Below are 13,708 nucleotides of genomic sequence, written 5' to 3'. Positions count from 1 at the left end.
CTAAAATTTGAAAACAATAACAATACAGAAACACCACCCTCCAGAACCACGCTTCTTGCGCCGATGGGAGACAGCTTTCTGATCGTCATACCAACCCTCAGCATTCTTGAGAAGAACCTCCAGTCCCACCTTACACATTCCCGTACTACCAAGACGCCTAGTTTTAATTTCCGTTTTTAACTTGGCCCCCATATTTTTTCCAAAAGCCTCACCTGGCAGGAGTCAGAAGTATTATGTTAGGACTAATTGAGACTCACACGATTTAATAAAATCAGATGTTTTCGTTTAAGAACTGTTACTAAACTACACCACTTCAGTTAGTATACAGTTTTGTTCCTTATCAGGAATAAAACAGCCTGGCAAGGTTGGCTAAAACCAAGCATGACTTTCGGAGTGACTTACATGTGTGTAGAAGACTTGAAAATTACACTTTTTGTGACTAGTATAATCACTTGGACTTCAGTATTTAACACTTGCAGTTACTTCATCTTGTTGCTACACTTGATGTAAACAAATCAGTGTACATTGACTGAAAATGGCCTTAAAGTGCACCTAACCCCAAAATTTTTTTCGCTAAAATGAATCTAGACTTTACTTGAAGCATTTGGGCGAAGAAATTTTTGAATTTGGTTGAATCCTCGATTTTCTATGCCCTTTCAAAGTCGCGGTTGAAGTGTTTCACGACCAGGAACCAAACACGACAACGCCTCAGTCAACTCTCTGTATTTGCTCGAGAAAATGGAACGCAAAACTAATCGTTCCGATGTATTTTGGGACTAAAACGTCCAAGTTTTGCTTCAGAATCATTTCTTTTTCGTCACTGGAGTCAGAGTTAAGTTTCGATTCGGAAGGCTCCGAAATAAACTTCGATCGAGCACGTTCGACAACTGTGAACTCACTGCTTAGAGCTTTGAGAGCAATTTACAATATTTCAAGCGACGAAGAGGAAGACTTCTTTGCGGACGAGCTGCTTGTATGTTAGGAATGGACAGCTAGATACGAAGTGGAGGAGCAGGCAAACGAAAAGCAGGAAAGAAAACTCAAGGAGTGCTTTGGATTGTAATTTCGTCAACTAAACATAAGATTCCCACGCGTGTTTATAGCCCGTTTACATTTGTCCTTAGCGAGAATGTATTTTGTCAAGGTGTGATTGTTCTGTTAAATCCAGTTTGTGTTTTACAGTTGAATGCTTCATGTTTATAAGAGCGACGTACGTGTTGCAGTTTTCGAGACTTGACCTCCAAAACATTGGCTTCGATCGATTGAAAATCGTATTGTTTGGACCTGTATTTTTGAAGCTGCGGGAAGCAAGGCGGAAGGAAACATTTCATACAATTACCGATTTCACATTGTCACACGTTTTAAGTCGTATCTCCAAATAACCAATGTAAATTGTTCTTAAAGTTTGCAGTGAAATTCGTCGGATAAGCGAAAAGGATGTGTTCCCTAAGCGGTCCGCAGATAATGTTACGCGGTCATATTTTCGACGCTATTGCACAGAATCTTTGTCGCACTGCTGATTTCCAAACCTTCGAAAAACTCTGTGAGTCTAACAATTTTGTTAATCATGTAATTCTAAAGGATTAATCTTCGACTTTCATCTAAATCGAAAGAGAAATAGGTGTTGGTTAGCGGCGTACAGTCGCGATCTATTTACATATCAGTATAACGCTTCTTGATCATGATCGGATCACACAACTTTGCCGGTTATGTTATAAATACTGCGGGATTGGAAGATATAGGTTGTCGGTAGTATTTCTACAAATTGCTGGTTAGCTTTAAGCAGAAAATTTATGAAAACAGCGTTCGAAAGTCTGCGGAACAAATTCCAGTGAGAATTCTTAAATGGTTCTCACAGATTCAGTTCGCTTGTTTCGGTTCGACAAAATCAACCATCGTTTACGTCTTTATTGCACCATTAGCCGATCATCGTCAGTAAATTGTACAGTATATCTTTCTTTAAATCTGGAATATTGCTGCAACAGCCGATAGCACCTCTGGAAGGCGTTTCTGCGTACTTTTCGAATGTGTATTGCACCAACCTGAAGGAGGTGAGAGGACGTGAGATATCCAACCTTCCTGGGTAGACGTCACAAGAGCCGCTGGACCCATTCTCCCCAAACTCGGTCGTGAAACAAAATGGCGGTGTTTTGGAGCTATTTTCGAGATTTCGTCGGGGCACAGAAAATCGAGGATTTAACGGAATCCAAAAATTTTCCCGCAGAACTATTTCAAATAACAAGTAGATTCGTTTTAGCGAAAAAAAAATATTTGGGGTTAGGTGCACTTTAAACGTCTAACTTCAACCTGAAAGGTTCCATAGAAAGCCATGAAAACTACTCGTAATATTATTCTGCGTATGTCGAGTTTTTCTTTTCCCTTTTCGTACTCTCTCCAGCATCTATATCCCAGTGAGCCTCTTTTAAAAGTTTTAATTTTTTTGTAGGAAGAAACTCAATTGAAAAAAGCGACATTAATTTTAAATTCATGCATGACTACGATAATTACTGTCAGAATAAAACACGCAGTTTCCGAGTCAGATTTTCTTACCAGGCAACGAACGTTCCAATTCTTGTTCAACGTCCTGTATCTTAGAGCAATTGACCTCCTTGTGGTAGTAGTAACCTTTCTGGAAGGCAATACAATGACTGATTACAATTCCATTACAAACTTGAAACTCAGTACGTTGAGTCAGCTACCAGAGTTTCCATGCCACAATAATACGTTACTACTGCTTAATTCAGCAGTAAGGTAGAATTTTTTTGCATAAATTGCACATTTTGCAGTTATTTGAACGTAAACATTACAAGCTGAGGATTTGCAACATTTGTACAAATACAAACAGAATAACATGCCTGGTATTCTGGAGCACCACCATCACCATGCCGCACAAGCTTGGTGACAACATCTTTTTTGTATCCTCGACCAGTGAGGTTTGCCTTCCCTAGTATTGCATGCATCTCAGAGCCAGTGGCTCGAAAGTCGTGTTCGAAAAGTTTCATTTCAAAAACTTCTTCTACTTTGGCATCTGTGAAAAGAAACGGATAAATGATGAAAACATTACTGACACATCGCACTGGTTTTCATCCGGTTTTTGGCTTCGCCGAGTTGAGCATACTACTACTCCTGGATTAAGAGACCGTGTCAGTAGCATCTCTTTTTCATAGGTAGTTTTCTTGGTTTTTCTGTCTTTATTGAGATTTTGCTGAAAAAACGTGATGTATACGCCGATATGCAGGTAGAAAAAGGAAAGTTGTTACTCAAAAGAAAGAAAAGAACGAGTTAACGTACCGACAACGGTTGACTGAAGAAAAACTAAGCCCACAACGACGGAGGTCAACTGACAAATCATCTTCACGTGGAATTGAACTTCAAAACGTCTGCCTTGACACGCTCTTCTTTCGCACAAATGGAGTTATAAACAAGCCAATTTATAGCCATGACTAAGACAGAGGTACTATTTTTGAACAGCGATAAATATTGATGTTTTCAATATCAAGAAAACCTTCGAGTAACTTGATACTGCCTGAGGGCACAAGACACAACAACCTATTGTATCTATTGTTTTTCACTCTCGACACTGTTTCGTTTCTCAGGCCTTCGAAAACATTCAGTTAATCTATAGCACAAATTACTGTAAATGTATCTTTTCTTGATATTAGGAAAAAATGAGATAATATATCTTCGTGTCATTTGTTTCTCTTTCTTGAAAAGGCACGAGAAGTCGACCTTGACCAAAGCGAAAGGACTGACGAGAGGCAACGTAGACTCCCACCCGCATGACCTCCACAAAGAAAATCGGACAAATTGTTTGGCATACTGCATACATTATTAGGAAAGAACGGCTAAACAAGACCTCAAACGAGATCAACAATTTCGCCCTGTGTAACTTAACTTGAACAGCGTAATTACTTGCGCTGAGCATTTCAACAATTTAAGACTGAAAAAGATACACTCCTTTTTTATGTATAAGAACCTTTTATATAACAACGTTGAGGCTGAGATTATCCAAAATTCTAAGAACGTATTAAGAACATTCCTCAGGCTGAGAGTCGATTAAGAACGTTTTTATTTTGCTAATCTGTATGTATTATATGACAAGCATAAAATAAAGGTAACGAAAATGTAAAATCAATTCAGATTTAAGGGCATGTTTTGTATAACATTAACAATGGTTTCCGTATTGCATGACACACATTTCGGTTTGTAATAATCAGTAGTTCTTATTTATAACTGTTCCAAAATAACTTCCACACCATCAACATCATCAGGGGATACAAAGTCTGAAGTATTATCAAGTAGTTGACCATGTATACCATGTAAATTCAAGAACATCTTAAGAACGCTTCAGCCTCAAATCGCCAAAAAAATGTATATAAGAACGTTCAGCCTCAGCTCCAAAATAGACGGTCTTACATAAAACAAAGAGTATATTTCGAGTTGATATTTTGGACCTAGATATTTTTCAGGATGTTCACAGCTTCTGCCAGCCACTAAAACTGCGAAGTACAATGCAGGAATCTTTGAAGTTACTGAGAATAATTGGCGGCTTTAAGTAAAAGAAAATAAGTATAAATATAAAAGTTGTTGCTTCTGCCAGTGTTAGTGCACGTTGTGAAAATTACCAAATGTCAATATACTAAGTTTCTTCTAACGAAGGGTCAGCAAATATTTGCCGATAATGAAAAAACGCACTGTCGCATATTACGTTTAGTTTAAACAACTCAATGCAAATTTTCTTTGTTGAGAACTATTGTAGAGAAACCTTATAGCCATTAAAACTTTAAACTATATTTTCACGAGGACGACCTTAAAGAGGAACTTCATATCTTTTGAGCTCTGGCCCGATTGGGATTGTATTAAACATAACTGAATGGTTGAATTTAATTTGAATCAGTTACATACCTTTGTTTAAAAAAGATAAAACAAAACACAAACAGCAAACATTTGCTGAAGAATCATATATTTTCGACACCCATAGTACTGATTTGTATGTCAACCCCTTTTTTATCTGAGCTCATGATATCGCAGTTTAGTAAAAGGAAATAATTCTAACTAGCCGGGAATATTAAAATCTTACGCCACCTTACGCCGACAAAGTTTTCCGTTTGTCTTCAGTCATGTTGATGAAGTTCAGTAGTGACACATTTTCTCCGTCGAAATTCAGCTGATTCGCTGCTGAACTAACTAACGTTTGGGCTTCATGATCACCGCTTTGTTCAGAATGGTGAACTCGAACTAAATTACGCGTTCGTCATATCTCTGATAAGTAGCTGATTTTATAACATGCATTCTATTTGAGTGGCACGAAAAATCAGTACAAATTTTATTTGTTACCTTTACTGCCCTTCAAGAAGTAGTAAAACCTGTATTGCTGAGCATGTTTCAAAAACCGAACACGACTAGATCGTTGATAATTGAATAATATTTAAGAATCTAAACAAATTAGGCCAAGGGTTTCTGTTGACAGAACTAGAGTTGCAAAATTTGTCACCCACCGGTGGTTTGCCTGTTTTCAGTTTGCAGGGTAGTATTAAAAACACCTTTTCATTAATTTGCATTTTATCGGTTAAAATTGCACATATATTTTTTCGGTTCTCATGGAAAAATAGAGGCCACTATTTATTTGGGTTATAATTTTGAGCAGAACCATATGAAACCATTATATGCTTCTGTTTTGAGTCCTTCGGCTGTAACGAGTTTTCATAATTTGTATGGCCTGATATGTAACGCCTCGCGGTGTTATGTACACTCTAAGCAGGTTAACATAAACCTAAAGCTTCTGATCGACTACTTGTTTAGAGGATGTGTGTAAAACAACGTAGATTTTGACAAAGTTATATATTTTTCAGCGAAAGCTTGCCAACGGTCACGAAATAGGTTATTTATTTTAATTTATTCAAATTGTTATTAACTCGAATCGAAGTAAATTTCGTGTTCGTCGCTATTACCTGGTTGAGTTTACGGTAAACAACAACTTTCAGACCAAAAAATTTCTGCTCTCTCATATGAAATAAAAATTGAGTAAATAAAAAGTGAATTTCTCGATGATTGCCAATACAAAGGAATTTGACTATATGTGTCGACTTATAAATTCCTTTGGGCCGGCAAAAAGATCGATAAATTATTTTTTTTATTAACTCAATTTTTATTTCATATGAAAAAGCAGATATTTTTGTCCTAGAAGTTGTGTTTACTCAACCAGGTATGACGAACACGAAATCTGCTTCGATTCGAGTTAATAAAAATTTGAATAAATTTAAGGTAAACAATCTATTTCGTAACCGTTGGTATGATTTCGCTGAAATCATATTTATAACTTTGTCAAATTCTACGTTGTTTTACTCACATCTTTTAACAAATAGTCGGGAGCTTTAGGTTTATATTCCTGACCTGCTTGCATTCTACATAGCACCGAGTAACCTTGTGGAAGGCGTTACATATCAGGCTATATCCCACAACTGTTGTTAAGTTATCTCTTCCTTTCTCGGAAAAAAAAGAAAATCTTTGCGAATAAGACTAAATCTAACAACTGCGATCTCTTCAACAGAGAAATGGGTCAAATAGCTAAGCTCTAAGAATAATAATCAAAATATGATACCAGTAAGGATACAAATACCAAAACGCTGACAGACCAGCACCTCAAAATTATCACTCGAATAGAAAGCCTTTTAATTTTCCATATAAACCGAAAGAACGTATGTACAATTTTAACCGATGAAAAGCGAATTAATGAAAAGGTGTTTTTAATACAACCCTGCAAATTGAAAACAGGCAAACCACCGAAATTCTGACAAAAGACAAATTGATCAAACAGGGTGACAAATTATTGTGCAACTCCAGTTCTGTCAACAGAAAACCTTGGCCTAATGTTGTTAAATAAGATCCTTAAATATTACTTAATTAACAACGATCTAGTCGTGTTTTTTGAAACATGCTCAACAATATCGGTTTTAATACTTTTTGAACGGCAGTAAAAGGCAATAAACAAAAATTTACATTGATTTTTCATTTCACTCAAATAGAATGCGTATTATAAAATCAGCTAGGTATCAGGGGTATAACGATCACAAAATTTAGTTCGAGTTCAACATTCTGAGCAAAGCGATAAGGCCCAAACATTAGTGAGCCCGCAACCGAATCAGCTGAAGTTCAACAGAGAAAATGTGTCACTAACGTCATCAACATGACTGAAGACAAACGGAAAACTTTGTCGGCTATCAAACTACAGTAGGCAGTTTTATCATAAGGGATGTTTCTCTGTTATTATCGGTTTTGGTCATTTCACAACCATTCGTTACATATGTACTAAAAAATAAAACAACTTTTGTTTACTTAATTGAAAGACAACGTCTACCAAAAAAATCCATCGTGTCAGACTGTCGGGGTTTACCTGTAAAGAGGGTTTACTAAGCTATAGCGCGCACCGAGTCGACGAAAATGGTCAAGAAATATTGGGCGCAATGCTAATATCTCAGACTTCACTTCTATTTACCCAGGGTTTCTTCTAGATAAAATAAAATGCAAATTTCCAATGTCTTCTTTGCTATCCATTTTAGTCTCAAATGTTAATGGCGTAAGATTTGAGAGACTGATGTTTTTTCCATATGTCAATAAATATCATCTGTACACTGCAGCATCTTTTTAGAGAAATGCACTGAAAATCTCATACTATGATATTTGTTTTCGATTTATCTCTACCCTTCAACACTTCTGGAAAGATTTTGATTTTGAAATTTAGCATTAGAGCCACAAGTAATGTTCATCAAAACCGTATGTTTGCACTTAAATATCAGTTCATAGCACCGATTTCTATAGATGTCTACTTCTGCTCGTTCAGGGAATTGAGTGGTAAGGAATGTACTGCCTTTCTTAAAAAAGATATGAAAAAACACAAACAGCAAACATTCGTTGAAAAATTACAAATTTGCGGCGACACTCTTACGTGGTGATCGGTATGTCAGCGCCTTTTTTCATTTGACCTCATAATATTCCAAAGGAGTTTTGATGGAGGGAACCGCTTTAGTCAGTAAAACTCGTTTTCCTTTATTCGCTTAAATTGATGACCAAGTCAAAGACTCAAGTGAATATATGAAAGATGTATATAAGTGTATAACTGGGATGATCAATCATGTCTTCCAGTCAAAGATTACCAATATTAGTCAATCAATATGTCTCAACTAAAATGAAGTGTCACTTTGACCATTAAATTTTCTGATGTGACTACTCACAAACTCCTTTGTAATGGCAAACATCGCTAAATATTTTTTCATTTGCTCAATGCTTATTTCATTTGAAAAAGCAGACAATTTTTGGTCTAGAAGTTGTGTTTACGATAAATTCAACCAGGTGTGACGAACACGAAATCTACTTCGATTCGAGTTAATAACAATTTGAATAAATTTAACATAAATAACCTACTTCGTGACCGTTGAGCTTTTCCTGAAAAAATTTATAACTTTTTCAAAATCTACGTAGTTTTACACGCATCTCCTAATCAAATAGTTGATCAGTAGCTTTAGGTTTATATCAACCTGATTGCATTCTACGTAACACCGCGTAACCTTAGGGCCGGAAGGCGCTACATATCAGGCCATGCCGCACGGCTGAGTTATCTTTTCCTTCCTGGGAAAAAATCAAATCTTTGCCAACTCGACTAATAAACTAACAACTACAGAGAAATAGTTCAAAATGTTAAGCTCTAAAAATAATATTCACAATATAGTACGAGTATATGGAAACCGAAATCATCAAAACTCCGATCAAGGGCAAATTAAGAAAACTCGTGATAGACGAACGCCTCTAAACTCGAATACTGTGCCATTTATTTTTCCATATAAACCGAAAAAATATACGTGCATTTTTAAACGATGAAATGAGAATTACTGAAAAAGTGTTTTTATAACTGAAAACAGACAAACAACAGAAATTTTTACTTGGCAACTCTAATTAGGTCAGCAGGAAACCTAGGCCTAAATCATACATGTTGGGCTTCTAAAATATTATTCAATTATCAACGATCGAGTCGAAGCAGCAGTTTACCCATCAGCCGACCAGTTGTTTTAGTCCTCTGGAAACATTTAAGGCACAGTTTTGATAGGGACAATAGTATATTTGAAGCAAATATATATTTGTGCACGCGGTTGTAAATAAAGAAAAATTTAAACTATAAGCGAATCCAGTGGTGACTGGTCCAAAAAAATTTATTTTCAGTATTTTTTCGGATACGTTTCATGTCGAGTTTTGGTAGGCTTTATCTCTTACAAAACAATACATTTTACATTTTCATTTGTGAGAAATAACCCCGATGGCCTGGGTGTGATAAAATAAAGAGGCTTCGAGGAGAGTCACCGTGCGCGATCGCAAATCAGTTAACGCTTTGTGTTGACTGTTGATCTCCAGGAGTAGTATACTTATATTTATTTAATCATGAACAAGAAATAAGTTTTTCAAAGATACGCTATTGTTCCTTGTGAAATAAGCGCAAATGGCCAAAATTTGTTATCAACTGAACTTGTTAAAAATGTGACTAAACTAGTTTCTCCCTCCCTTCAGAAATGCCGTTTGAATCAGTCGGCGTTAAAGATGGCTTGTTACGTCCAGTGTATTTTAGGCGGGCCTTGTTCAATTCGGTTTGCTACCTAAAAACGAGAAATTTCCATTATATGGGGGACCTCCTTAACAATAAAAGAGATGGGATGACAACTGATGGACTTCTTTTGCAATCCTAGAATTCGGGCACCTTTTTCGTCGCTATTTGGAAAGAAATATAACGATGCGCAATCAGTAAACGGTTTTAGAAACATGCTCAACAAAATAGTTTTTAACTTGAAGAGCAGTAACAAATAAAATTTGTACTGATTTCTCCTTCCACTCAAATAACATATGAGTTATAAAATCAGCCCGCTAGCAGAGGTACGGCGAACACAATTTTTCAGTTAGTTCAAGTTCAACATTCTGAACAAAACGGTAAGGTAAATAAGGTAATTCACGGTTTTAAAGAGAATAAAAATATTCACAGAACTTGCCACTGAAAACTAAGTTTCCTTGAGCAAATTATGTTGCCACTAAATAAACAATAATCGCATTTACCAAGAAATCTAATGGCGTTGCAACTGGCACATACTATCAAGCCGCAGTGATTTATTTATTTACTTTTTTTTTGTTGTTTTTTTTTTTGTTTTTCATGCTGGCAAACAATAAAATTGTACTGATTTCAAAATAAGTGTCATCGGCCCTGATCTCGTCATTAGATCTGCTCCTTGAAAATGAGACCACGAAAGAGACTCGAACGCGTGGTGTAGAGATAGACGAATCAACAGTCTACTTTTAACTTTGAGAATGTGGTGGGATTTTTTGGCTACGTTTCTTTGAAATGATCCAGACTTTTATCAGTGATCAAGATCAGTCAATTGGATCATGGTGCACCAAAGGAATCGATGAATCCGTGCACAGAGTGGATTCGTTGCCGGTTCATTTATATGCTGCATGATCTGAATGTTCTTGGATCATCCCAAAGAGACGCACCCCTAGATTCCTTCGATCAAATGATATCAACCGTATTTTTAACACTTTTTTGACCTAACACGGATAACCTAACACGGATAACGGTCATCAACAAGACGTTTTATATAAAACTAGCAAATTTTCGCCAGTTGTCGCTCATTACGCGGTGGACATTTGTCGCTTCAAAATGACCAGTTTATCAGCCAAGCATGACAAACACGAAAGTGCAATCAAAATAAATAAGCTAACTTTCAAACAAGCTGCTGAACTTGAAAACGCTTGAAAAGATGTTCTATGGCACAAAATATAGCCTATACTAAATATCCACTGCGAAACATCGTGTATTCTTATAGTCTAATATAGTCTGAATTTTTTCTATGCACGAAAAGATATCTGCTTCGAATTCGTTAACTAACCAAAATCAAAATTGCAAGTGCTAAAATGTCGGTAATTCGCCATCCAGATCAACTACATTTAACTGCAAAATTACAAGCAATAAAAGCCACTTTCCAAACTGAAAACCTGCCTAACGTGTCATCGACTAGCACAGTAGACAAATGGCCCAAGTACAGCACTGAATCAGCCAAATTTTAACGGAAAAAATGTCAATAACCTCATCAACCTAACTGAAATTTAGCACACTTCCTTCCTTCGCTTCAATGCGATTTCGAGATGATTTGAATACTAACTCCCCAAGAGACCAAAAGCTGATTCAGCACTTTTATCTAAAGAGAGTCCGAAATTTTCTTGGAGAAAATTCAATCTGAAAAGAAATTAAATCGAAAGCCAGACATTTTAATGTGGCAACATTTTCAGGTGGTTAAACTCAAACAAAGTTCAGGTATTCTAGATTAATATATTTCATCATCGAAGCTAAAGATATATTTCAAAAACTTGGCAAAACGAAAAATTGGGTTTTTTCCTAGCCAACAAACGGCTAAAAGTTAAACCAACAAATCATGACTGGCAAGGCCATAATCCAACTGAATAAAACCACCGAGATCAGTTTGAACTCCATCCTACGACTGCACAGAAAGGGCCTAAAATTGTTACACTAGGTGGCGACAAATTTTGGCTTTGTCCGAAACTAGGTCAGTTAAGCTCGGTAAAAGACGAATGCTCCGGAATTCTTATGCTTAACGGCGTCCCTACAATGCAAACAACTGACATATAACTGAGAATTGGTGTCGATATGAACTTCTGCCATCTGTCCTTAACATTGCTCCTTTAAAAAGAAGCCGAAATGTTAAGAACGTGAATAGAAACATCGCCAAATTGTTCAGAAGTACTGCCTTAGTGGATATGTTAAGTACAGTGCTACAGTAACAGTGTTTTGAAAATAGGATTTAGACTTCCTAGCCTGCGAAAGCAGACGTATTTCCGGCTGTCACTTGGTTCCGCCGAAAATGGATAGAGAACAATTGACAGAAGAGTCACCGACTGTGCGAGACAAACAGTAAAGACATACCTGAGTATACAACATCACTTCCAGCACCACGGTCGCTGCGCGATGGACGACGTTAAGATGGATTTGAAACATGTCTATCGAACTTAGAGGCTTGACAACTCGAACATAAAACTCTTCCTACAGTTTTCAACACTGACATTACTGTAGACGCTAATTCTTTTTGGAGATTGGACCGCTTAACACACGAAGTTTGTTTGCCAACGAATGTAGATCACTATTGACAATAATTAAACTTAACACAAATACTATTCACTCCAAGCATAAACAAATTAAAGAGTCTTTGCGACCGAATTTGCATTTCATTTCTATCACGTCTTCTTAATGCTTAATTAATTAGTAAACTGAATTCTCTAAACTTGCAACAGGAAGTGTAAAATTTCAATTTGTGTGAGCGAAAATCAAGTTTCGTGAGAATAAAACTTCCAAATCTACCACTTCGATTATATTATCTTCAATTTTTAACTTTTCAGGTCCAAGTACAAACATTTACTCTTATTAACGTCAGTTACAAGTGTCAGTATTTATCTTCTTGAGTGCATGATACTGTCAGAAGAAATTTGACTTCGATCACCCTAGGATTAACAGTTGGACGCACACGTCAATTATGACACAACAGATATTTTGACTAGTAGTGTCTACGCGTCTGTAATTATTTACAAAATTACCATCAAACAACTCTCAACTTGCATTACGTTTCTTGCCGTCCTTCAAACAAGTTAAAAATTTAGCAGTTCATTTCTTTTGGGAGGGATACACGAGACAATACTCCGACGGTACTATTGAAAAAATAAATTAGTCATTTACTCATAAAAGGTTCATTCAAAACGGTACTTAAATTGTTGAACAATTGCATTTTATGAGGTGATAAAATTAATCGTTGAGACAATGAGAACTCAGAAAAAAAGGAAACCAAGCTATTAAGGAACCGAGAAGTGAAAGGCGAGCGTAGTCCTGAAAAACGTCTATTGATTTTCGTCGAGGTTCACACAACCAAGAGAAAGAGACTTGCACTTTCAAATGTGTGATTTGTAACACGACACTTTTCCTGAAAATCTGTACACACATTTTAAAAAGGTTAATGGCGCTAAGGGCGTTTCGATTCCGCCAGCGCGAGAGATATCGCTCGATAGACTGCCGATCTAACGAAGAAATGAATAAAATCAGGATAGAAGAAGGGATAGCGCATATAGCTGAAGTATTAGAGTCATCTCGTGTTATCGCGAAAATCTTGCTTTGTTTCATTGTCAGTCCGTTGATTTACAGGACTTCTGATATCCTTACAACAAGTAAAGATGGGTATATGATAAACAATGGTCGTTACGCGGGGATGCAAAAGACTGTTCCAGAATAAACTCTTCTCACTCCACCGTTTTTGTGACCGCTTTTGTACATATTCCTGGTAACGTGTCATTCGGTACCCAGGGTTGTCAGGGTTACGAGACTAAACGAAACGAAGGGCTCTGAGCACGAAAGGAGAAGCTCGCTGGATAAGGGTAACGCGGGCCCTAGAAAGATCATTTGCGCGCATGTACAAATACTTCCTATCGTTTCCAGACTCTCGTTCTTCCCGTCCAACTGGACTGCGACAGCTGCCACACAAAAGAAAAGTTGTTATTCATTGTTTTCTTTCAATAATCACGAGTTAGCGCTGTCTGTCTGATGTTTGGCCGCCTTGTCAAATTCGATGTTTTTGAATTGTTTGTTGGCTTTTCCACTTTTTCGTAAAACTCTCTG

The 13,708-nt window shown here is 36.8% G+C and overlaps 1 protein-coding gene across 1 annotated transcript; it reads right to left on the bottom strand.

Moving 5' to 3' along the window:
- LOC145483506 (uncharacterized) lies at positions 1–12,046 on the bottom strand. Its single transcript, XM_081462060.1, has 5 exons — positions 11,975–12,046; positions 3,292–3,352; positions 2,856–3,028; positions 2,551–2,629; positions 1–212 (listed from the first exon to the last, which is right to left on the bottom strand). Exons 1-5 carry the CDS (start codon positions 12,044–12,046, stop codon positions 1–3), a joined length of 597 nt encoding a protein of 198 aa, XP_081318186.1.
- Positions 12,047–13,708: the final 1,662 nt, after the last annotated feature.

The sequence above is a fragment of the Orbicella franksi genome, chromosome 1 (assembly GCF_964199315.1).
Source record: "Orbicella franksi chromosome 1, jaOrbFran1.1, whole genome shotgun sequence".
NCBI classification, from domain to species: Eukaryota; Metazoa; Cnidaria; class Anthozoa; order Scleractinia; family Merulinidae; genus Orbicella; species Orbicella franksi.
Note: the sequence above shows the minus strand (reverse complement) of the source record. Positions and strands in the feature narration are given on the sequence as shown.